At 37.8% G+C, this 26546-nt stretch overlaps 5 protein-coding genes across 6 annotated transcripts; 4 read left to right on the top strand and 1 right to left on the bottom strand.

The window, feature by feature from the left end:
• Positions 1–143: 143 nt before the first annotated feature.
• LOC119986679 (protein argonaute 1-like) lies at positions 144–7587 on the top strand. 2 transcript variants are annotated; one of them, XM_038831338.1, is made up of 22 exons: positions 144–261; positions 872–1729; positions 1825–2033; positions 2122–2271; positions 2363–2496; positions 2607–2731; positions 3050–3156; positions 3273–3411; positions 3510–3626; positions 3993–4100; positions 4191–4262; positions 5006–5128; positions 5222–5381; positions 5502–5761; positions 5856–5998; positions 6088–6150; positions 6236–6299; positions 6415–6550; positions 6637–6710; positions 6799–6893; positions 7034–7065; positions 7150–7587. In XM_038831338.1, exons 2-22 carry the CDS (start codon positions 980–982, stop codon positions 7359–7361), a joined length of 3273 nt encoding a protein of 1090 aa, XP_038687266.1. In that variant the 5' UTR covers positions 144–261; positions 872–979; the 3' UTR covers positions 7362–7587. The 2 variants fall into 2 exon arrangements, 1 of the variants encoding a protein (XP_038687266.1); XR_005465325.1 differs by lacking the exons at positions 6236–6299; positions 6799–6893; positions 7034–7065; positions 7150–7587.
• Positions 7588–8248: 661 nt separating this feature from the next.
• Positions 8249–13378, top strand: LOC119986680 (sucrose synthase 7-like). Its single transcript, XM_038831339.1, has 14 exons — positions 8249–9109; positions 9218–9350; positions 9429–9583; positions 9676–9871; positions 9971–10089; positions 10507–10723; positions 10803–10898; positions 10993–11169; positions 11297–11413; positions 11493–11659; positions 11739–11963; positions 12040–12606; positions 12690–12828; positions 12902–13378. Exons 1-14 carry the CDS (start codon positions 9009–9011, stop codon positions 13262–13264), a joined length of 2772 nt encoding a protein of 923 aa, XP_038687267.1. The 5' UTR covers positions 8249–9008; the 3' UTR covers positions 13265–13378.
• Positions 13379–15804: 2426 nt separating this feature from the next.
• On the top strand, positions 15805–20800 carry LOC119987327 (uncharacterized protein At4g15970-like). The gene is made up of 4 exons (XM_038832208.1): positions 15805–16199; positions 18557–18922; positions 19547–20034; positions 20526–20800. Exons 1-4 carry the CDS (start codon positions 15954–15956, stop codon positions 20575–20577), a joined length of 1152 nt encoding a protein of 383 aa, XP_038688136.1. The 5' UTR covers positions 15805–15953; the 3' UTR covers positions 20578–20800.
• Positions 20801–22097: 1297 nt separating this feature from the next.
• Positions 22098–22842, top strand: LOC119987445 (oleosin G-like). Its single transcript, XM_038832366.1, has one exon. It carries the CDS (start codon positions 22169–22171, stop codon positions 22646–22648), a length of 480 nt encoding a protein of 159 aa, XP_038688294.1. The 5' UTR covers positions 22098–22168; the 3' UTR covers positions 22649–22842.
• Positions 22843–25014: 2172 nt separating this feature from the next.
• Positions 25015–25833, bottom strand: LOC119987318. The gene has a single exon (XM_038832194.1). The coding sequence runs from the start codon at positions 25787–25789 to the stop codon at positions 25361–25363; it is 429 nt and encodes a 142-aa protein (XP_038688122.1). The 5' UTR covers positions 25790–25833; the 3' UTR covers positions 25015–25360.
• Positions 25834–26546: the final 713 nt, after the last annotated feature.

Raw genomic sequence — 26546 nt, 5'->3', positions numbered from 1 at the left:
GATTCAGCATTGTCGTACACGTCATCGATTGGACTCGTCAATGCGTAAATGTACGACACGTCATCACCACGGAGGTCTCTGTGGGGTTAGTAGGGACAGACATGTCATTTTATACTCCAGCAACTCCTTTAGTTAGTTTATAAACATTAAACAAGCAGTTGATGGCATTATTGTGGATTTTACAAGGAGCAGAGCTCACAGGAAACATTGCTTCGCTCTAGCTGTGTGAGAAGCAAAGGTTTTCCGACTAGCGGTTTCGAGGTAATCAACAGCGGTTTAGGTAGTGCTTACTGCTTTTCTACTGTATTATCTGCGTTATCTCATTCTTCTGTGGTTATCCATGGCCTTATTAGCTTGTTCTGTTCGTTTCAGTATGGATTTCTCGGTTTTAATGCTTTGTCCCTGAAGTATGTTGTTATTGTTATAGATCTTCAGATCTCCTCGGTTGTTGCGTGGTGTAACTTTTGTTTTAGCGTTTCGTGGTATTTTAGGTGATTGATGACTGTGATTTGGCTTTCGGTTTTTGTCCTGTTTGCGTGGATCAGTTTGCTATTTGCTGTCGATATATTGGGAGATGATCAATGATTTTGCATTTGTTGTTACGATTATCTCTCCCTTTCCTTTTCTTTAGTTATTTCTTCGATGTTTGTGTTTTTCGAGCCAAACGTTCTGGAGAGCTTTATTTCCTCTGCGTTTTTAGGTATTTTATCGGATTCTATTCCAGTTGTTTCCCTTGAGTTTTATGTTGCGTTTTATTCATTTTTTTGTTTGTGTGCGTAATGTTTTTGCTTGTTCAAGATCTATTTCTCTTGTTAAGGAGAGCAGGTTTCTGTTATGATGTCTCATTTGTTGGGGAATTTGCTCATTGCAGGGACCGGTTTCTTTTTATTATTTACATTTCTCATTGTAAACAATTAATGGACTGTGGTGGAATCGCACCTCAACTTTAGCCTCACTGCCTTACGTGCTAGGTTATACCATGGTAAGGAAGAGGCGAACTGAGAAGCCTGCTGAGAGCCCTGAACAGGAAGCTGAAAGTAGTGATGCGCACAGTTCTGAACGCCTTACTGAAAGGACTGCTGCACCTCAACACGGAGGAAGTGGTGGTGGAGTAGCATACCAAGGTGGTGGAAGAGGTGGAACATACCATGGTGGTGGAAGAGGTTGGGGTCCCCAATCTCAGCAGGGGGGTCGTGGAGGATATATTGGTGGCCGTGGTCGTGGAATTCCACCGCAGCAACAATATGGTGGCCCCCCTGAATACCAAGGCAGTGGAAGGGGAGGACCTCCTCAGCAAGGAGGAAGGGGAGGGCCTCCTCAGCAAGGGGGAATGGGAGGGCCACCTCAGCAAGGGGGAAGGGGAGGCGTTGGCGCTGGCCGTGTTGGACCTTCTCCTGGTGGTCCATCCAGAACATCAGTACCCGACCTGCACCAAGCTACCCCGGCTCCTTATGCAGCCGGGCCTCAACCCATTCCTCCTGAAGTTGGTTCTTCCTCTAGGCCACCAGAGTCAACAAAAGCTGCAGTGGCACAGTTTGAGCAGCTTTCTGTACAAGAAGCCCCTTCTACTCAAGCACCTTCTGCCCAAACAATTCAACCTGTACCTTCATCAAGCAAATCAATCAAGTTCCCACCTCGGCCTGGCAAGGGTAGCACTGGAATAACGTGTATGGTCAAGGCAAACCACTTTTTTGCTGAGCTCCCAGACAAGGATCTCCATCAATATGATGTGAGTGCCCTCATCATTTGTGTTAACAACTGTATGATGTGTGATAATGTGGTGTTTAGTGTTTACTGATTAATTGGTTTTATTCATGTGATTAGGTCACCATTGTGCCTGAAGTTACATTTCCAGGTGTGAACCGTGCTGTGATGGAGCAGCTGGTCAAGTTATTCAAAGAATCCCATCTCGGAAGTCGTCTTCCTGCGTATGATGGTCGAAAGAGTTTGTACACAGCAGGACCACTCCCATTTATATCGAATGAATTTAGAGTTCCTCTCATTGATGATGATGAGGGAGCAGGCGGGCAAAGGTCTTTACTTTATTAGTTTGATGATCTATGTTTGTATTTTATATAATTTTGAAAGGTAGTTTTTAATTTACTTTTTTTCCTTGTGTAGGAGGGAAAGGGAATTTAGAGTGGTAATCAAATTAGCTGCACGTGCGGATTTACACCACCTAGGGCTCTTTCTGCAAGGAAGACAAGCAGATGCCCCTCAGGAAGCACTCCAAGTTCTTGATATTGTGCTGCGAGAACTTCCTACATCAAGGTACTTGATGTTTGCCCCCATACTTCATATCAATAGTCTCTGTGCCAGCTTTCTGTGCTTGACATACAAGAGTTAATTCTATTTGTTGCAGGTACTGCCCTGTGGGCCGATCTTTCTATTCTCCTGATCTAGGGAGCAGGCGGCCACTAGGTGAGGGTCTGGAAAGCTGGCGGGGCTTCTATCAAAGCATTCGCCCGACACAGATGGGCTTATCACTTAATATTGGTAATTTGGTATACATTTTATAATTTTGTATTTCTGATGCTTCCCTTAATATTGACATAAAATTCTGTAAATGGCTTCCCCGTGTTTTGATGAAATGAATATTGGTACAGATATGTCATCCACTGCGTTCATTGAGCCTTTGCCGGTGATCGAGTTTGTGATAAAGCTGGTGAATTGGGACGGACATCCGAGAGAAATTCTGGCGAAACCCCTGCATGATTCTGATAGAGTGAAGGTTAGATTTTTGTCCCTTTTTCTGATGATTAATTGTACGGGCATTGGGTTACCTGCTTATGCTGTAGGGCCAACTCTTCATCTCTTTCAGTTACTTTAGCATCCTTGCATTTTTCAGATTTTCTATAAATTAATGACCTAAGTCTGTTAGTTAGAGCACTCAACTCTTCATTTCATCTCCTTTGTAATTTCAGCAACGCTTTTTTTCATAAGTATTTGTTTAGAAATCATCAATTGAATCATCCCACATAGTAATTGTATATTGGAATTTCTTGTTGAACCAGGAATTGATTTCTTACATTGGTATGTATGTAAACAGATCAAGAAGGCCCTTCGAGGGGTTAAGGTTGAGGTTACCCACCGCGGAAATATGCGCAGAAAATATCGAATTTCTGGTTTAACTTCACAAGCTACACGTGAGCTTAAGTGAGCATCTTCTTAAATAAATGAGATGAAACTTATTAGTATCTAGGATCTGTAATCTGTTTACCTTATTGTATGTTGTTCTGCTGCTTAATGCAACTTGCTTTTGGATGTATCAGTTTTCCGGTGGATGATAGAGGAACCATGAAATCTGTTGTTGAGTACTTCCATGAGACCTATGGTTTTTCCATTCAGCATACCAACTGGCCTTGTCTACAAGTTGGAAATCAGCAGAGACCTAATTATTTGCCTATGGAGGTAGATATATGGCATTATGTTTCTTCCCTATCCATATTAGCATTCAGTTTCTTTTTTCTTTTTCTTTTTTTTGCTTAGGAATGAGTATTTCCATTCAGGTATGCAAGATTGTGGAGGGCCAGCGGTACTCTAAGAGATTGAATGAGCGACAGATCACTGCTTTGCTGAATGTTACCTGTCAACGTCCTCTTGATAGGGAGCTTGGTATCATGCAGGTTTGTTTCTTTGCCTCAATTAACTTATCCTCGTTGATTGAAAGTTAATGTAGAATATGCCTTTGAAAGATTTTATATTGATACCTAATCCTTAATGCATGATGATGTAGAGTTGGTTTAATAGTTTAAGGACATTGAGTAATATTCTAATGGTAATGACTTGACATCCTACAATCTTTGACCCTTGATTTAACGGTGTTGGTAAATAATTGTATCATCACCTTTTTCTTTCTTCTGCATTTGAATGCTAACCCCAAGACCAGTACCTGAGTGGTTTATCTATTTTTAATTTTTTGCCACCCTGCAATCATAGTTTCCTTGGTCTATAGTTACACTGCTCTTAACATTGATAATGATTGTGTGCAGACGGTTCAACATAATGCTTACCATGAAGATCCTTATGCGAAGGAGTTTGGAATAAAAATCAGTGAGAGGCTTGCTCAAGTTGAAGCTCGCATTTTACCTGCACCCAGAGTAAGTGAGATCTCTTCCGGTTTTATTATCTGATTTGTATACTCTTTTGGTGGTGAAATGTTTTATTAACAAATATTTTTGTTTGTGTAGCTCAAGTATCATGACACTGGAAGAGAGAAAGATTGCCTGCCTCAAGTGGGACAATGGAACATGATGAACAAGGTACTTCACTTTTTTTTTTTGGGTCATTGAGTTCAAAGTGGTCTCTAGTGGAATAGGGTAAGCATGTTTTTCTGTGTTCCTATTTGTGTAATTGTCTATGAATATATGATATAATATGCAGTTTTGAGTACATGAACTGCATTAATCCCTTGTGACGAGACAAGGGAAGAGGGGACAATCTTGTGGAGTAAGGCCACATTTTTTATTTGTACTATCATAGTCGCATTAGGTGTATTAATGGAGTAAGTTTTTTTGGAATTTGGAGTGTGTTTTTGTGTCTGATGACTCTAATCAAAACAAACCTTGTTGCATATGGTATTTGTTTCTACCAAATATAGCATCTCTGATGTATTTGCACATACGCAAACAGCCTGATGCTTGCCTGTTAGACAATTTATGTGAATTGTATATGCAGCTGCTTTGATAAATAGTCATGCTATGAAAGATGGCATGTGACCTGTTAACTTGAGCTGGCTTTACCCTGCGATTCCTTTGGGGATAAAACATATTTCAATTTCTTTTGGTGAAGATATTTACTGTCTGCTTTTGGTATGTTTTAGGGTAGGAAATGCTTGTTTGATTTGTTTTGTTTAGCACTCATCTTAAGGTAGGTTAGTTGTTGGCGAGAGTGAGAGTTTACATGTCTGGTTGTATTTGATTGCATGGTAATTATTTTTGGGCGTTCACTTCTGCTTGCATTTATAGCCTGGCTTGTGTATTGATGGTTTTTCATTGTGACACAGAAAATGGTTAATGGGGGAACAGTCAACAATTGGATCTGCATAAACTTTTCTCGACGGGTTCAAGAGGCTCAGGCTCGTGATTTTTGCAATGAACTTGCTCAAATGTGTGGCATTTCTGGCATGGTATGGCATTTGTTTTTCCTGTTTTCTTGTGCATGTTTTGGTGTCTTTATTGTATTGTATAATCTAAGAATGTACGTTCTGCTCTTTGTGCAGAACTTCAATCGAGAGCCTGTGTTTCCGCCAATTAGTGCTCGCCCTGATCAGGTTGAGAAAGTTTTGAAAACTCGGTATCATGATGCATTGACAAGACTCCAGGGCAGGGAGCTTGATTTGCTCATTGTCATCCTGCCAGATAACAATGGCTCTCTTTATGGTACAGAACTTCTGTATTGATGAGCCTCATGTTGCTTTTTCATTGTTTAGTTTATCTTCAATGCGATTCTGGATTTAGATTTGTCACTGTAGATCATTTACGTGATTACTTGCCATGCAGGTGATTTGAAGCGAATCTGTGAGACCGATCTTGGGCTTGTTTCTCAATGCTGCTTAACAAAACACGTTGTTAAGAGGAACAAGCAATATTTAGCAAATGTGGCCTTGAAGATAAACGTGAAGGTGGGGGGGCGGAATACAGTTCTTGTTGATGCATTGTCAAGGTGTATACCTCTAGTCAGTGACCGTCCTACAATCATTTTTGGTGCTGATGTAACGCATCCTCACCCTGGAGAGGATTCAAGTCCATCTATTGCAGCTGTAAGTCCCTAAAAACTGCCTTTATATGCATTGATGATGACGAGTGCACTTTCGTGTTTACGAACTAGACAAGATGTTTGGACTTTGAATGCAGGTTGTTGCTTCCCAAGATTGGCCAGAGATTACTAAGTATGCCGGTTTAGTTTGTGCTCAGGCCCATCGACAAGAGCTTATCCAAGACCTTTTTAAAACATGGCATGATCCTGTTAGCGGTCCTGTGTCTGGTGGCATGATCAAGTATGGTTCACACACACTACTTACATCTGAATATTCTGAGATTGTGACCGGTTTAATTTTTTTTTTCTTCGGGTGCATCTGTTTTTCAGGGAACTCCTCAGATCCTTCCGAAGAGCCACTGGACAGAAACCCCTACGCATTATATTTTACAGGTATTTCAATTTACTGCATGTTTCTGTCGATGTTTCTTTTTTGTTCCTGTTCAAACTATTATTGATTTATGGCCCTACTTGACAGGGATGGTGTGAGCGAAGGGCAGTTTTATCAAGTTTTGCTTTATGAACTTGATGCTATTCGCAGGGTGAAAATTCATCTAAATATCTTTAGCTCTTTGCTCTATGCCACTTGTGTATTGAAATTGGTAAACCCCGTAATTTTATCATTAACCATACCCCTCTTTATTCCTCGTGATTCAGGCATGTGCCTCTCTGGAACCAAACTACCAGCCTCCTGTGACCTTCGTTGTGGTGCAGAAGCGTCATCATACACGTTTGTTTGCCAATAATCATTCAGATCGCAACGCCGTCAACAAAAGTGGGAATATATTACCGGGTAAGTAACTTCATTTGATATATGTTTTATTCTTTAGATATAACTACCTGATGCAAGAACTCATTTCCATATGGTATTTTTTGCAGGCACAGTGGTTGACTCTAAAATATGTCATCCCACTGAATTTGATTTTTACCTGTGCAGCCATGCTGGAATTAAGGTGAAATCTTGTTTCCTTTTGCTGCATTGTTTTGTTCAGTTTGTGATCGTCTAAATATGTAATATCAACCTGAGCCTGATATGAACAGGGAACTTCTCGACCTGCTCACTACCATGTTCTGTGGGATGAGAACAAATTCAGTGCTGATGAACTGCAATCACTTACTAATAACCTTTGTTACACGTAAGTTCGTATGTTTTGTGGAATCTGTCCTAAGCATGTCCTTTTGTGTAAGCTCACTAATATTAGTGTGCAAAAAATTATTGTAACCTACTCTTTTGTTAAAATTTCTAAGAAAAAGGACTTTTCTTTTATTTTTGCAGATACGCCAGGTGCACGCGTTCTGTGTCCATTGGTTTGTGCTCTCTTTTTCTCTCTCTCTACCAAGTAATTCTAATTTTGGTTTGATGTCTTAATTTTTCTTTTTTGAATTTTGCAGTCCCCCCCGCATACTATGCGCATCTTGCAGCTTTCAGAGCTCGCTTCTACATGGAACCAGAGACGTCAGACAGTGGTTCTATGACTAGTGGTGCTGCTGCTGGACGTGGAGCTGGTGGTCCGCGGGCCACTCGAGGACCTGGTGCTAGTGCTGTTGTGAGGCCCCTTCCTGCTCTGAAAGAGAACGTGAAGAGGGTCATGTTCTACTGCTGAGAGCTGTTGAACTGATTTAGCTCTATGTTGGTCAAGTTCTATTCAGGACCAAAGTATGTGATTTAACTGTTAGGCTGTTTGCCCAAGTTCTACCTTTTCAGGACCAAAGTACTGGATTTTTCTAAGCTTAGAATTGTTCTGAAGACTATTTTATTATCATCATGGGAACCCTGATTGTCTTTGTATTGCTGCTAAAATTTGGTTGGAGACTACTTTGTTCATTTGATGCGCAACTGCTTCTCCTTCTAGTATTTTTTCCCGAGTAACCAGCTAGCCCAACATGCCCTTCTTCAAGTACCCTTATTTCCTATTTCCCTTCCTTCGTTAAGAAGTCCCTTTTTTGAAATCTTGCTTTATTTATGTTGGGGATCGGTGTATCCCAATGAATTTTGAGCAAGGACATCTTGCGTCCTTGAACCAACAAATCCTCAAGTCTTTGACTATAGGTACGTATCTATTCTATACATTTGTAGTGTTATCATACTACTTAGAACATTCAACATTGTCTGTCTTTGGAGTAATATAAGGTTGCCTTATGAGACTTGACTTTGGACAGTCTTCTAATGTAGTTATGATAACCAAAGCAATCCCATGGTTGTAAGTATGGTATATGTAACAGAAGGTCCCGGATTTGAAGAAATCTATTTCTGTAAGGATACCCAAGAAGGGATTTTATGTCTGTTCACTGACTTGGTGTGAATTTTGGCATGGAACTTTTTATGGGTTTGCCTTTGGTGATAGCATTGAGAGTATTATTATTCCTGTGCCAAAGGCTTAGGGTGAACTGCCTGCCTTGAGTTTTAGAGTTGTTTATGAGTTTCTTGATTCATGACACAAGATAGGAAAGATAACAGGACAGCATAGAGTCTGACTGATTCTGTGATCTTGAGGCAACTTAGAATAATAAACTCCTTTTTCTGGCTTTCTATCAAGATTACATTATGTAAGTTTGTCTTTTGAACATCCGATATAGGTCTAAACTCGGGTCGTCAAGCCTATGTGAATAGAAATTTTTCATATGATTGACTAGACAAGTTAAGTGTGTGGTCACAAGGGTATCGTTACTAATGAGAATTAAACTTAGGACCTCTCAAGGCTATATAGTTTGGCTCCCAAGTCTTAAGGCTTGACAATCTAAAGATTCACCATGAGGCCATCATGAGTGGTTTTTATGATACTTTTCGTTACTACACAACTTAGCCATTGCTCAAGGAGAACATTGAAAGTGCAAAATTTTGTGAACGCAATGGGCATTAAGGCCAAAATTCAACAAAAATTAAAAAAGTGGAGACATAACAGCATGTGACAAATACAAGGGATGAAGTAAAGCATATATAAAATAGTCATCCATCTTAGAAGAACAAAAGCAAATCCTTAAGAATTCTTTCCCTCCACCTCTAGAACAAATCACAACAAAAGTAAATCTGGTTTTGCTTGTACCAATCATGTATTCCTTTCTTGCTCTCAATTCTTCTTTCCCACAAATGCCAATAAAGAATGTTCTCTCTTCCCCACACTAGCCCCCCTCAACCTTGGCCCCTATATATATGACCTTTTGACACAACTCACAAAATAGTCTCACAAAGGTACTTTGTCAATCCAAAATCTTTTAGTTGTAAGATCCATCTTGTGTCCAATTCATCTGAAATGGCTTCTCAACCAATTCTCAAACGATCAGACACGATCACCGACAGCATGCCCGAGGCATTGAGGCAGAGCCGGTATCATATGAAGAGATGCTTTTCCAGGTACAGTTTTTGTTATGCATGTTATTATATGTCGTTGATCATATTCAGTCATTGAAAACAATTTAACAGTTCAATACTTGACATTTTTCATTTTCTTGCCCAAAAAAGTCTGGTTTCGGAGGGGAAAAGGCTGATGAAACGCCAACATATAATGGAAGAAGTTGAGAAATCAATCGAAGACAAGGCTGAAAGGAAGAAGGTCTTGGAGGGTTTACTTGGTTTCATTCTAAGTTCTACACAGGTAACAATTTGTTGCATATAGATATAAACATAGGATGTTTAATTCTGGGGACATTTTTCATTATCTAAAAACTTGCAGGAGGCAGCTGTAGTTCCCCCAAATGTTGCATTAGCTGTAAGAATTGATCCAGGCTATTGGGAATATGTTAAAGTGGGGGCTGAAGATCTATCAGTGGATGGTATTTCAGCTTCAGAGTACTTGAAGTTCAAAGAAACGATCTTCGATGAGAACTGGTACGCACAAGCATCATCAAAGATGAAACTAAACCGAGCAGAAAATATTAGTGTCCAATCTTTGTTGAAGAACTATATAATTTGATGTGCAGGGCCAAGGATGAAAATGCACTTGAAATCGATATGGGGGCATTGGAATTCACGACGCCTAGTCTGACACTTCCTTCTTCTATTGGAAATGGACTTAACTACATCTCAAAGTTCATGTCCTCAAAACTTATTAGTCGGAACTCCGAGGGAGCAAACTCTCTCCACCAGTACTTACTAGCCCTTAATCATCATGGAGAGGTACTGGAACTAATGAAATTTCATCTAAACCTACTGTTACTTTCAATACATTTTAATGTGTCGATGATAAATGGGGAATGTGGATGTGGTGATATGCAGGATCTCATGATCAATAAGAGTCTAGATTCTGTAACAAAGCTTCAAGGAGCACTGATTGCAGTTGAATTGTTCCTTTCCAACTTACCTAAAGGAACACCTTATCAGAATTTTCAGCAGAAGTAACTTCTTCTTTTTTTCTTTTCTTTTTTTGTGTTTAACAGCTTTTCAGTTCTTATGAATAACTTAGAATGTGGGCAATAGCATGGCGTGGTGCCATTTTCCACGTTTTCATGCCTCGGTCATGCCTTGGTGCCATTTCCATTGTTTTGGTCGCCATGGCATGGCATGGCTTGTCACCATTTCCATAGTTTCATGCCTTGGCTATATAGCATGACGTGATGCTGTTTTCCACATTTTCACGTGCCATGGCATGCCTTGGTTCCCCATTTTACACGTTTCATGGGCTATAGCATGGCTTGACACCATTTTCGTCAATTTTCAAAGTCATCGAGTTTTCTGGGAAAGGTCATACCTTATTAAGATACTGCATTATTAGACCTGTTAAATATTTTTTTACATTGCTTAATTTTTTTCAGTATAAAAGACTGTGGCTTTGAGAAGGGATGGGGTGACACTGCAGAAAGAGTTAGAGAAACAATGAGGATACTTTCTGAGGTTCTCCAAGCACCAGACCCCATGAAACTGGAGTTGCTCTTCAGTAGGCTTCCCAACATTTTCAACATTGTGGTCTTCTCTCCGCACGGGTACTTTGGGCAGGCTGATGTCCTTGGATTGCCTGATACCGGTGGCCAGGTCCATAATACAACCACCATTGCCTTTCACAGTCTTATTTGATACAATATGAAGTAATATCTTCTTTCATTTCATGTAGGTGGTGTACATTCTTGATCAAGTGAAAGCTTTAGAGGAAGAACTGCTCCTCAGAATAAATCAGCAAGGCCTTAATGTGAAGCCTCAGATTATTGTGGTGAGATATATATATATATAAAATAAAACATTCAGCTATGATCATTCAAACAATTACTGATCTCTCAACTAAGAAAAATCGAATTTTGATACAGATAACAAGGTTGATACCAGATGCTCCTAAAGGGACAACCTGCAACAAAGAGTTGGAGCCTATTTTCAACACTAAGCATTCTCATATTCTGAGAGTGCCCTTCATGACAGAAAAAGGAGTTCTCCGTCAATGGGTTTCCAGATTCGATGTCTATCCTTACCTTGAAAGATTTGCAGAGGCAATTTCCTTTACTATGTGTTCATATCAGTACTCTCTCTCTTTTTTTTTCCATATTCCTTTCACTTTCTTTGATTACTTGTTTTTCCTGGACGTTCGTACTTTATATTTGTTTCTCTCATTGCTAGGATGTTGCTGCTAAGGTTTTTGAACACATGGAATGTAAACCAGACCTCATAATCGGAAACTACAGCGATGGAAACTTGGCGGCAACTCTACTGGCTAACAAACTTGGAGTGCCTCTGGTGAGGCCTTTTCTGCAAACTCAACAATCTTAACAGTTGTGCTAAAAGATTATAGCTTTTTGCCTGATCAAAATTCCAGGGAACGATCGCTCACGCCTTAGAGAAAACTAAATACGAAGATTCGGATGCCAAATGGAAGGAGCTAGAACCCAAGTATCACTTTTCCTGTCAATTCACTGCTGATCTTATTGCAATGAATGCAGCTGATTTCATAATAACCAGTACATACCAGGAAATTGCAGGAAGGTTGGTATTCAAAAGGATTCATGGAGAACAAGAAGTATGATTGTTTCATTACTGAACTGAAAATGTGTTTTTTCTTCAGCAAGGATAGGCCAGGACAGTATGAAAGTCACACAGCATTTACAATGCCAGGGCTCTGCCGGGTTGTTTCAGGGATCAACGTATTTGATCCAAAGTTCAATATTGCTTCACCAGGAGCAGACCAATCATTCTACTTCCCCAATTCGGAGAAGCAGCGACGATTAACCTCATTTCATCCTGCCATTGAAGAACTGCTCTACAATAAGGAGGACAACAGTGAACACATGTAAGTTCTATTATTTTCTCCTCATGAACAAAAATAGTAGCAAGAGATTTAGCTAATACAATTGTGCTCTATTCAGTGGATATCTGGCAGACAGGAAGAAACCGATTATATTTTCAATGGCAAGACTCGATATTGTGAAGAACATTACAGGACTAACAGAGTGGTTTGGGAAGAACAAAAGGCTACGAAATGCGGTAAATCTTGTTGTTGTAGCAGGATTCTTCGATCCATCCAAATCGCACGACAGAGAAGAGACTGCGGAGGTGAAAAAAATGCACAGTTTGATAGAGAAGTACAAACTTCAAGGCCAGTTCCGATGGATAGCAGCTCAAACAGACAGGCGTCGGAACGGTGAGCTGTATCGCTGCATTGCTGATACTAAGGGAGCTTTTGTGCAGCCTGCATTGTATGAAGCTTTTGGTCTCACAGTCATTGAAGCAATGAACTGTGGATTACCCACATTTGCAACCAATCAAGGCGGCCCTGCAGAGATAATTGTTGATGGTGTCTCAGGCTTCCATGTTGATCCCAACAATGGAGATGAAGCAGGTAACAAGATTGCAGATTTCTTCGAGAAATGCAAGGCAGATCATGGTTACTGGGACAAGATCTCAGCAGCTGGTCTCCAGCGCATATACGAATGGTATGTACATGACACCAGTACATCCAAAAACCCCATCGGAGCGATTCCCGAATACTGAAAAATGGATTGTTTTGCCTTTGCAGCTATACATGGAAGATTTACGCAAACAAAGTGTTGAACATGGGTTCCACTTATGGATTCTGGAGGAAGTTGAACAAGGCAGAAAAGCTAGCTAAGCAAAGTTACATTCAGATGTTTTACAATCTCCAATTCCGTAAACTGGTGAGAAAGTTTTAGAAGCCAAAATCAATCCAACCAGAACCTCGAATACTTACTAATACGTAATGTTTTACAGGTGAAGAGTGTTCCGATTATCAGTGATGAAGCTCAACCTCCTACAGCTTCATCACCTGTAACATCTCAGCCCCCGAAAACTGCACCACCAGTTGTAACTAAACCCCAAAAACCAGCTGCCCCAGCTAAGGAACCTGTGCAAGAAATCATGCCACCAGCAATAACACAACCTCAGCCAACACCAAGACATGTTAGCAGGGATGAACATTCAGCGAGGACGCAGCCTGGAACGACACAGCGCTGGCTAACGCTTCGTCGCTGGAGGTGGGGGTTCCTGATGATTGTTCTTCCCCTGGCCATTCACTACATCTTGCTCAAGTTCAAGAGCCTGTTTTCAAATCACCAGAATGGTGAAAATGCTTAGATGGAAGTTGCAAAGAATATATATATATATATCCTCCCACATGTAATGGTTTCTACTGTATGATATGAAATGGAAGTAAAAGGGAAAGAATAAAGATCAAATAATTAAACTGAAGTTACTAAAAACTCTCAATGTCATACAGATTATCTGCCCTTTATTTTTAGTATAATCAGCTTCACTCTGATACCAAATGTTGATAGGTTGAGTTTTCAACCCAAAAGACCAACCTAATAAGTGAATAGTTCATTTATTCTTATAGACCCATGAGTCGCCTAATACAAATTTTTTAGTGGCCTAAGGAACCACCAAGCCCAATATGTCTTTCGGATAGTGGAGTGGACGTATATTTCAGAACGCCAAAATAGTTCTTACCATGCTGACGACAGGTAAGATTGTGCCAAAGCCCATGCGAGAGAAATGTGATTCCTAAACCTTCACTGGAGTGGGCAACAAACACACAGAACAAGGAAAACCCAATGGAAATACTCGAACTCCAGACCTTAAAGTCATCCGCCTTAAACCTATAAATATAATCAACTGAGTTATTGCTCTATGGTTAAATCACTTAATACACACAAGAGGGAATCAGTACAATCATTTTGACTCTAATACTTTTTTTGATGATCGATATCATACAAGGTTATCCTTTGGACATTCCGATATGGATCTAAACTCGGGCAGTCATACTCATACCTGTGCGCACATAATTTTTTCACCTGACGACGTGGTAAGTTGGCCAAAGCCCAACACGTGGCCACAAAAATATTCTTATTAATTGAAATCGAACTCAGAACCTTTTGAATTCATACAGTTTGGCCCCTTAGAGAGTGATGAGAATCCCATATCGGAAGATGGTGGGTTTGAAGTCTAGCTTTTAAGGGAGGGCAAACCTCCTATTGTCAACCTGAGTTTTCAATAGAGAGTTACGCTCAAACTTGTAATACCATACTTGGACCCCCATTGTGTGTGGCGGATTTATCATTTTTAATACCAAAGATTAGCGAATTGTGTTTCAATCCAGATAAACCGAACTATTAGGTGAATTTGGAAGTTTCTATTTTGAGTTCCAGAAAGACAGAAAATTACATGGAAAACCTTGTAAATTTTTCTCATTTACTCAATTATTTGAAAGTTTAAATATTAATTAGTCCATCTTTTGAAAGGGTAAACCAAACTTTTATATTAAAAAAAAATACCCAATGAATGAAAGTCTTTACCGAGTATGATGCAATGTATAGTATAATTTCCCTCTAATTTAAAATCTCCCAAATTTGGTCCAACTCTCTCTTTAACAATAATTAATTACATATTATTAATTAATGTGGATTTGACTGAGTTTAAGCCTTTTAAGGAGATAGGACCTCAAACAAATCGAACACTAGATTAATTATTTTTTTATTGGAACACCAGATTTCATGTGTGTCCTTTTCTTCTAACCAATGAAATTAGATTTAAATATTTAAAGTCATAGGTTTTATTATGATAATTTTTTAAAATAAAAAAGTTGAAAGTCCTTTTCCGTGTAGAAGGATAAACTCAAAAGGGGAGCCTCAAATACTAAATAATTAAATTATAATCTTCTTTTAAGAGAGAATTACATCATACAATATTTGTCCCTTTGTACATCTGAAAATGGACGTAAACTCGGGCCATCAAACTATGCGTAAGAAGTTCCACATTTGACGAGAGGATAAGTTGGATTAAAACTCAACGCGTGACCACAAAAATATTGTTCATGGCGAGACCAAACTCTGGACTTTCATGATCCATACGATTAAGCCCCATAGAGAATATTAACCATTAGGTTATCATCTAAATGGTTGAAATTATAATGTGACTGAAAATAAAAGTCAATTTTTGATTCAAGTATTGAGAAGAAACAAGAAGAACAAAAATCATAAATGTAGAATATTATATGTACATGTTTAAAATGACAGAATAGACTACTCAATTAATTCAGAAAGACACAGAAAAGTCCAATTGTAACCTAACTTGTAATGATTATCACCCAAAATAAAAACTCTTTTACCTCAAATCTAGTAGGTGACATGTGAAATAATAATTGATTATAAACAAATAAGTAAGGCCCATTTAACATTTAATATTCCGCATTATACAGGGTTATATTTTGGGTGGATGAAATATTATTCTAATAAACATATTTATATTCGAATAATAATAGAGTTCAATAATAAACAACTATAATAAATTAAATTAAATCAAATCAAATTTATTCATTTTAAATTATGATTTAAAATAGGCTCTAATTCAACCATTATATATATAATGAAATAACCAGAAAAGGAAAATAATTATTGAAAATAAACACATAGTAATATTCGAAATCAATATTGGACAGAGACCCTCCTGACCTCCTCTGACTACGACCTCTTCAGATAATTTGAAAAGGATCCAAATTATCGAAATTAATGACTTGTCTTTATGCATATATACATACATACATAGATATATATATATATATATATATATATAATTAAACATTAATTATTACATAGCATATATAGAAAACAACACGGAGCAGCTGATACTGAAAACAAACGTTGTTTCCAACGTGTATTACAACTCCTCCTTCACTACCAATCCTCACAAGGCCTGCAAATAATTCTCTTTTTCTTTTATTTATGTAAAACGAGTATTGGAATCGACGAAGACCCAATCGAGGAGGGAGATGACTGGTTCGATCGATGTCATCAATGGAGGAGATGAGAAACCATCATCAACAGTTACAACGGCAAAACAGGGTTGGTCAATGAGTACTGGGAAACCATTTGCGAGAATCGCTTTGTTGTTTGTGGGTGTTGGTCTGTTTTCTTGTCTGGTTCTTTACATGTCCGCCGATCCTTTCCGGTTCTTGCCGAGTTTTTATTATGAAGATCCTCCGGTGGACTTTCTCGCCCAAACTGAACGTTCGCCGGTCAGTTTCTTACTCTGTTTTCTCTGTTTTTTCTGCCCAAACTGGTCGTTCTCCGGTCAGTTCTTACTCTGTTTGCTCTGTATTTTTCTTTTTATATAAAAAAATACTTTTTTTTAAACGGAAGGGGGCGATTCCAACCCTGATCACCAGAGTGATATACATCATTCTTATCACTCCAACTAGTGGTTCGGGTGTGCATATAAAAAGTACTATGTTTTCTCTATTTTTTCTTCTTACGGAGATGGGGATAACCCTAATCACCATGATGATACACATCATTCTTACCACTCCAATTAGTGACTCGGGTGTGTATATAAAAGTACTCTGTTTTTTATCTATGATTTGTTTTGGAATTTATGAATTATATTGTGTTATTATTCATCAAATATTTGCACCAAACCATTTTTTCCTGATTTTTTATTCAATATTTCAATAAATTATAGGGATTAATTAACAGAGGAAGATGAGATAATTTTATATACGTAATGTAACTTTGACAAGTAAATTTGTAGTCTTCTCATGTTCTTAAGACCCACACCAGAATGACCCTCAAAAATCAATTTCTTAATAGAGAACTTGAATTTTTTTCTTCTTTGTTGAAAAGTGTAATCTCTAAGTTTCACTGTTTAATTGACGGAGTTAGGTGTTCAAGTAAACTATATAACCCTAATCCAATCCCTACTTAGAAAAATGTTTCTAAATCAATATTCTATACTAAAAAAAAAATTATGACTAAATTTTCCCGAAACTCACTTTATTATGTGCTAGTCCTTCTACGATCAAGTATTTCAGTGAAATTGTAAATTTTTGTTTATTACACGTGCATCACACTGGTTCAAACACTAGTAACTTATAATTTTTGTTTTATTTAATTAGTCATTGGTATTTTGTCTTAAATTTACCACCAAAAAAGAAAAACTAATAATTACTACAGAACTAGGGTTTCTTCAAGTTGAGAATGTTCTTAGAATGAGTCATTATTTTTGTAGTATTTTGTATTAGTCTCTCAAACGAATAACCAGAACTAGATTCTTTTTTTTTTTTTAAATATCGTTAAGAAATATACTTTTCATTGGAATCGAATATTGGACATACATATATCTAACTTAGTCGATTATCAGTTGAACCATCTCTAGTTGATAGAATTAGATTCTAAAATCACTGTTAGGAGTGGGTGGGGTGACTCTATTTTATTAATATATTATAGACTAAACCTACCCTGGCATCTATTCATAGAGCTTGGCAAATCCTTTTGAGAGAATATGAGGTGGATGTGTACATCCATTATTTGATGTGTTGTTTGGCACATTTGTAATGACCAAAAGTCCAAAGAATCATGCCAACTTGGCAAAAAAAAAAACTGTGTCTGGCACATTCATGAAACCACTCTGTTTTTTGATTTGTTGTCTAGTGTTAGGTATCCACATGACCAAAAGTATTTTATACATTGGAGTTTGCAATGTTTTTGCATTAGTAACACAATGGGTCTTGATTAAGGGATTGGATAGGTTTACTCGCGGAGCGAGGAATTTATAGGAGGGGGTCAAAGATTGGTAGGGTTTGGAGATAATGTTTTCGAAATTTTTTTTAATGACTATTTAATGAAAGGTGATTAGGAATAAGAAAATATCTATATAATTATTAAATTAAGGAAATATTTATATAGTTATTAAAACATAAAATGTTCAAGATTATAAAAAAAAATCATTTAAGTCGAGTTAGAAGATCTTTCGTTGAGTATAGATCACCTATCATCTATCATCATATAAGAGTGTATATCAATCAATATTTGTTTCCTTCCTCGCTCAGAAAATATTTTGAAAGAGACAGAAAGTATGTAAGATTTTGACAGTTTGGGCATGTATTCTAAAAATATAACATGTTCCACACTTTGCATTCAACGTCTCAAAACCATTCAGGTTTCTTATGCATTTTCTTTAATTAATTCAACAAAAAAAATACATCATTACATTCAAAATTATTGATATTTATCATTTATTATTTTTTGAATTTTTTTTTAAATTATTGACATCAAAAAGTAAGGAAGAAAGGAAGAAGAGGGAGCGAGGAATTACAATATCAAAAATAATAAAGATCTCAGTAATAACCATCTCAGAAGCATCCCAGCAGTGTCTGTGTGGCATGCATTGATTGGGTGTGGTTTTTAATGGGTCCCTTGTTATGATGTCACCATATCCAATGAGTGCATGAAACACATGGGATGCTTCTGGGATGGTTATTACTAGGATCCCTAACATTGTTGTTACAATATTTTTAGCAGCCTACCGCAATCTCTTGATGAGTCTATACCGTCGTTCAAAGTATGACGTATCTGTTGTGATTTTGTTATTTTTCAGGTGAAAATGGATAATGAATTAAAGCGTGTACTAGAGAACGCAACAACGGAGGACAAAACGGTTATCATAACAACTTTGAACGAAGCGTGGGCAGAACCAGAATCAATCCTCGACGTGTTCTTGGAGAGTTTTCGGGTCGGGGACGGGACGAGTAAACTGGTGAAACATCTGGTGATAGTATGTTTGGATCAGAAGGCATACAGTCGTTGTCGAGAAATTCATCCCCATTGCTATGCACTCAAGACTGAAGGAGCTGATTTTTCTGGTGAAGCATATTTCATGACACCAGATTATTTAGAGATGATGTGGAGAAGGATCGATCTTCTAACTAATGTTCTTGCCATGGGCTACAGCTTTGTCTTCACGGTACACACCCCCTCTATCCCTCTCTCGCTTGGTTACACTAGGCTTGTGGGCTGGGCCATGAAATTTTCTTTTGTTTTTCAGAAATATAAATTAAAATTGCATGAAAAACAAGCATAACAAACAAATTCTAATTAAATTTCTCGGGCCGAGCTTGGACGAAAATGTAATTAGACACGAGACACCGACCTAGCATGGCATGGTTCAGACCGGCATTTGATTACTTCTATGAAATCCAATGAGTAATTATTCAGTGGTCCTGACACACCACGTCATACGCTAATGTGGTGTACCAGAACCAATGAGACGATGTCAATTCACATGAGATTGGTGTATTTCTGAAATTTGAATTGCAAACTATCTATCTTGATTCTCATTTACCCATGTATTGTCACCAACCACTCGTAAAATTACATATAACATGGTATAACAGGACCATTAATTGAATAATTTTCCGAAACCCAATAGCCGATAGCCCTAGAGCAGTTTTCTTGATTTAAGTCATCTTGAATATTTCTAGCAATTAAGAAGGTTAGCCATATTAATTTATAAATCACTTTGTTTTCCCTCAACGTTACAATGCGGGATTTTTGTCTGAACATATTTCTCTGAATTTGTGTTTTCCAGGATGCAGACATAATGTGGCTTCGCGATCCATTCAAACACTTCTATCCGGCAACAGATTTCCAAATCGCCAGCGATTTCTTCACCGGCGACCCTCACAGCCTAAGGAATTCCCCCAACGGAGGTTTTAATTTCGTTAGATCGAATTATCGGACGATGATATTCTACAAATTCTGGTATTATTCACGAACGAAGTACCCAGGCTTGCATGACCAAGACGTTCTGAACAGGATCAAATACCATCCCTTCATCACAGAGAAAATTGGACTCAAAATCATGTTCTTGGACACAGATTACTTTGGTGGGTTTTGTCAGCCAAGCAAAGATTTCAACAAAGTGTGCACCATGCATGCAAATTGTTGTCTGGGTTTGGACAACAAGGTTCATGATTTGAAGATTGTGGTTCAAGATTGGAAACAGTTTCAGTCACTGACTCCTGATGAGAAATCACTACGATCTGAGGCTAAATGGGGAGTTCCACAACATTGCAGGTAAATTATTTAATTATCTTGATAATTCTTCTTATTATTATCATTAATATTAGCGTGAGAGAAGATTCGAACCTTATGCGTTCAATTTTTTAAAATTTTTATATGAATATTCAGCCGTCTTACATATCCCAGTATTTTTTTGTCCCAAATATCCCAAATGCTAAGATTGACACACATATTTCACATGGATCATGTGGGACCCATGATTTCTCATGGAGCATGTGCTTCCATAGTTATCTACTACCGTTATTTTTATTCCTTGGGACAATAACCCATGGAAAGCATTGATTTGAGGATGAGGAATGATCAAGAAGATTGATTGTTAATGTAGATTATAAAGATTTATAATTATGTGTTGATCTTTGGCTCGTAATACATAATCAATTATTATTATTATTATTGCATGTATATGTGTGTGTTCTACATATATATCTACATTTCTGATGATATTTTGGATTGGTGGGTGTTGATATATATATATGTATATACAGCATGTCCTACCATCTTCCAGAGAAGAAGATCAAAGATGAACAACAACATTAGAACCCCATTACACACTCTTTTTCAGATGCAAACAATGAAGGTAATTAATCAAAATGTCCATTATCACTACTTCTATTTTTGTCTTCTTTTTTTAAAAGAAATTTGTATGTTACATAAATCATTTGGACATATGCTAGCTTTTTTGAAAACAATATTATACAAGTTTCGTTTTTAGAATTTGATACTCTATATGAGTCTAAACTCGAATCGTTATATTTTCTCGTTTTATGTTTTTTTATGCTCAACAATTAAGGGCAATCCTTTTCAGTATTACAATTCACTAGAAAAATGCTTACAATGGGATGATTCGTTGAATAAAAAAGTTATGAAATAGATTTCAAAGCACTTCTCAAGATATCTGTGTTATTGTCATGGGTGGAACCAGGAATTGATGTTGGGGTGGACTACTGTATTTTTTATTTGTTCGGAAAAATTTAGTGGAATGTTGCCCCCGAAATTCTTTTTTAGAACTATTTTACAATAATACAACTTATTAAAATGATATTATTGATAAACATTTATCTTAATGTTTGGTCTCATATATAACCCAAAAGATTAACATAAATATATATTATAATTGATTAACATTAATGAAAGACCATGCACGATGAAATAATATATAAATGTATAACTAGAACACGTAAATATTGTTATGTATTGTTTTTTAAATATACAAACATATATATACACTTACTAAAAAATACAAAAAGATATATAAACATAAAAAATATATTTTCAAATATGAAAAGATATTTTCACATAAAAAATCTATACAAACATATATGTATATATGTAGTAATATATATATAGTGATATATATATATATATATATTACATTATGTAGTGGTATATATATGTGTAGTGTATATATATTACTATTTTTTAGAAAGTTGGGACTACAGCCTAGTGCAATTCCTTGGTACCGCCCTTGGTTATTATTTTTATTTAAATTCATATACATGTCATCCACATCTATATGAAGTGTTAAATGTTCAAAAGATCCTACATCTTTGTTTATAATCGATAAATATTTAATGTGCCACATGAATTAGGGTTAAAATAGGAAAGAGGTTTTAGAGGTATGTAATATTACAACCACTTAGGTGATAGTCTTGTAATGAATCTTTCTGTGATCAAACCATATGGACTCGTCATGTTAGATCTCCATCTCCACCACTCCACGGATTTCAGGTGCCCTTCACCACTCCACTTGGTGTTGGCTAGTCATGTTAGATCTCCATCTCAAAAAAAAAAATATGTAACATTGCTCTATCCAAAAAGCTCCATATCCATGGCGTGACAAGATCATTTTAGAATCTTTAACAGTTCACAACTTTCAATCTTAAAAATTAATCGATGGTCAAAAGATTTGATCGAACGGTCGAGACTGAAACTGCATATGCAAAGAAAGAGTCAAGTCCTCCACACGCATATCTAGGACTGCCATAACAACCATTCCCTTACAAGTGTGATCTCGCATGCAATCCGCTTCACACGTGTCTCTCTATTCGGATCCGAATCCCAGTTCTCTCTTTTAACAAGTCTCTCTCTCACACTCACTCTCTCTGTTAGCTTTGGCTCCTCACCAACAATGGCTGACCGTAACTCTAACCAGCAGAGATCACGCAGACCCAACTCAATTACATCTACATTTCTCCGTAAACTACAATCGCATGCCCCTAATTCGAACAACGTCGTGGGTCTCTTGACTTTTGTCATCTCCGGCTCTGTTCTTCTCCTCCTAACTGGACTCACTGTCACTGCGGTTGTTCTCGGTCTCATCTTCTTTGCGCCGTTAATCATCTTTTCGAGCCCGATTTGGGTTCCGCTGGGTACGATCCTCTTCGTTGTTATTGCTGGGTTCTTGTCGGTTTGCGGGTCCGTGGTTGCTGTTGTGGTCGGGTTGTCGTGGCTGTACCGGTACTTTAAGGGGTTGCAGCCGCCGGGTTCGGACCGGGTTGACTATGCGCGGGACCGGATTTATAACACGGCGAACCATGTAAAGGACTATGCGAGGGAGTACGGTGGGTACTTGCAGAGCAGAGTAAAGGATGCAGCTCCCGGAGCTTGAGATTTATGTGTGGGCATCTGTCAGCGGAGCGGGTCATGGTGCGACCCCTTTTTTAGTTTTTTTGAAATTTATGGTTACTTTTATTTGTTTTATCAGGAAAACTGTCTTGCTTTGTATTTAAGTGGGCTGTTTTGAACTCTTGATTTATTCTTTTAGGTTAATTATGGATGGATTTAGTTAATAATTTTTCATCAGACTCATGACTTGTGTTTAACTTGTTTTTTACGATTTGATTTTGTCGGTCTTCCATCGTTCTTATGTAAGATTTTGATTTTGACAACATTACATACAACTTGTCTTTTGAGCAAGTGAGAATTGAACTCAGACCTCTTGATTTTTACAGTTTGATCCCAATGAGAATATGAGAAAGTGAGAATCGAACTCATACCTCTTGATTTTTATGGTTTGATCCCAATGAGAATATTATAACCCAGGACATTATGAAATTTTAAGGTTTGACTCTAAAAAGATTCACCAATTAGAAATTTAGAATCCAAGACACAGGTTAGCTTTGTTTAGCTACTTGTGCTCTATTAGTCATCCCACTGGTTCTTGTAGTGTCAGCCCAGACTGTATCTAAAATTAACAGGCTTTGATAATGCCTAGGCCTAATAAATTGATTAAATGGGCTGGGTTGGGCTCTGACTCTGGAAGTATGGATCTTTTCTTGTACTTGCATTATGGTAATGAAAAAGAACACTGCAAATATAATCCCTTTCTACTAAATCTATTTACAACTTCAAACCTTGCACAAAATCACAAATTACATTGATAATTTAATTTGCACAAATTGTTAATTAGAGAATTTTAAACATGACACAATTCGATATAAGTCTAAATTCAGGCCGTCAGGCCCGAGCACATGGAAATTTCTTACCCGACAACATAGTAGGTTGAGCCAAAGTCTGGTATGCTGTTGCCAACTTAGGTATTGCTCCACAAAACCACTAAACATTAGTAATAATAATAATCACTTAAAAAATATTCCTCAAAATACAAAAAGAAGAAGAAGAAGAAGAAACGACACCGTACCGTAATCCAGAAACCACTTCACTTCACTTCAGGCGCGTGGTGTAGCCGGAACCTTCTCAATCGGCTTCCCGGTAGTATCGTAATAAATCACGCCGGACATATCCAACGACTGGCACTTGCCTCCCTTCAGAATCGTTCGTTGCCAGACCCCACCGTCCCCGAAATCGTTCGGCACCGGTAACTCCACCCGATCATCTCCACCGTTAATACTCAGAGGCCGCTTCATGCGGCGACCCGGCTGGCTCTTGGGCTTCAGCTTTCTGAACAAATATGTTATAGTGGCTATCGATAACGCCATGATTGATTAATTATCAAAATTCGGAGAAATAATTTCAGGGATTAATCGAAGAAGAAGGGTATGTGTGTCTATAAATAGAGTGGTTTTAGTCTTTTAGATCATGTTTTTCTTTTTTTCCAGTTTTGATCAAAATTCGGACAATTAATTATATTTTTCCATGGAAAACATGAGAAATGTTTGATTAAAATTAATAATAATTAATAAATTTCCCTAGTTCGATGATACATTAGTAGCAGTAGGTGTCGTAGCCGTCTCTTCCTATTAGATCCTATGATCTATTACACTGAATTCCCTCATGTAAATTTATTTTCATAAGGCATTTGGTCTTATTCTTTTTGACGTAACATGATCATTAAAAAAAATTGGTGCCATTTCATAGGTTCAATTTGGTAGAGAGCAATTGGACGATAATTTAGTGATGAATTTCTATTGATCAAATCGTACAGACTTCGGCTTTGCCAAAGTTACAAGCTGTGCTGTTATTTGTTAGTGGGCCGGGCTTGAAAACGGGCTTATGCAGTTACGTTGCTCTGAAGTCGGAAGCCTGTTTCCTACATTGATGATTGAAGTCGAGCCTTTTTCTTGTATTTTACTTTTATTTAATCTCTAGTCCAAGACTACTGGGTCTCTCTTTTTTTTAAAAGTCAAAACAGGAGGACTCAGTCCAAAAGAGAAAAATCTTCCTTTTCTATGCCATATCTGACTTGGTTTTGAATTAGTCGGTTTCTATCAAAAACATTTAGGATCATCTCAAGTTGTCAACCACTTGGGTACAACCCCTCTCTCCGAACTTAAGGCGTAAATAATCTTAATCGAGGTCGGAAATTCGATTCTATGCTAGTATAACAATTTTCAAGTAGTTTGTACTGGACATCGACCCAATTAACTTATCGAATGGGTTTGTGCATATTTAATTCGGCCCGAGTTTGAGTTTACCAAAAAAAATGGGGTCATGTCTTGAATAGTGATTTTTCTATCAAAGAGAGCCTCAAGAGAAAAAAGAGGATGGGAAATTTGGATAGGAGCTCATGTGTTCAGGGGTAGAACATAACCTTATTAAGCACAACTTACAGCATAATCTTCTACTATTAACAGCTCATCACACCTTCCTAATCTCAAAACACAAAAACATTTCACCACACCAATCACTTAAAACTAATACCAAATCATGAATTGTCTCGTTTGAATTTGAGGGCTCCACAATTCTTTATAATTTATAATTCACATCTAATGCTAGAGAAAAAATTAGATAAATTTTAAAGATAGAAAAACAAAAAAATGTAATGTGACACACCTCCTAGACCCTCATATTCAAATCGTACGCTACATTTTAAGCGAATTGCGGAGCCCCCTAAATCCATTGTTCTTCAATCGCTTTCTCTTCACTTCACGCGCGTCATGTACCCAGGTAGCGGACTCGCCCGAGGTGACCGTGGAGGAACCTCCTTAAGCGACTTCCCGGTATTATCATAATGAATTACACCCGAGAAATCCAACGGCTGACACTTGTCCCCCATCAGGATCTCCCTCTGCCAGACCCCACCGTCCCCGAAATCATCGGCCGCCACTCTATCCGACCCTCGATCATGGCCGTTCCTATTCTTGTGCTGCATCAGAGTCACCGTCTTGTTGCTTATTTGATTAAATAGCCGCTTCGGCTTCAGCTTGGTCGAGGCTTGGTCCGCGTGTTTCTTGCACAGACCAATAATAGAAGCTATGGAGATTATAAAGCCGTGCGTACGCCGCTTTGGGGAGAAGCCGCCTCCGCCGCCGCTACCGGAGTTGTCATATTTTGGTGATATATGAACCATCTTGGCGGGGATTTCTTCTCTCGTGTGTTGTGCGACTATGGTTGTGCGCGTGTGTATATATATGTGTGTATTTCTAATAGAGGTTTAGGTGACCGGTAATAGCCGGTGTCTTTTATGGTTGACTTTGACTAAAATGGCCATGTATACCAAAACGTCGTTGCAAGTTGCAACTACTACACGTACTTCTTTTAATATCCTCAAATTGTCAACACTGAAAATCCTACATTGATATGGCATAACCTAATCGAGTGATTTATAAACAAAAGTCTAGTTCTTCTTATATTGAAGACACATTTTTTTAGGCTAAAAACCAATAGTGACGGCCATGAAGAACAAATTTGCACCGGCATGTGACACAAAACATACAATATATTTAATATGTTTGGATTGGGAATTTCATCATAATACCAGAGCAAAATCTCGATCCAGTTAGACAAATCCCCTATTTGTCTATTTATTGAGTCTGACATAACTTAATTATTCACATTTATAAAAATGAGGGTCAAGACTAAAATCCCACATCGAAAATATGTTTTCTGATCTAAGAACCAATGTGCAATGCAAATGAACACAAATTCGACGCGTCACGCAACTCAATGGGCCCAGCCCACACAAGTGTGATCTCAATCTCAAAAGTCAAAACCCCCAATCATAATACTATGTCCTTTTCTTTTTATCAAATTTTCAATTTATTTAATATATAACCATGGATTTGTCCCACTAAAATATATTTGGCGCATGACTTGTGTGACGAGAG

The sequence above is a fragment of the Tripterygium wilfordii genome, chromosome 20 (genome assembly GCF_013401445.1).
Source record: "Tripterygium wilfordii isolate XIE 37 chromosome 20, ASM1340144v1, whole genome shotgun sequence".
Lineage (NCBI taxonomy): Eukaryota > Viridiplantae > Streptophyta > Magnoliopsida > Celastrales > Celastraceae > Tripterygium > Tripterygium wilfordii.
The sequence above is the reverse complement of the archived record's forward strand: the minus strand, read 5'-3'. Positions and strand labels throughout refer to the sequence as shown.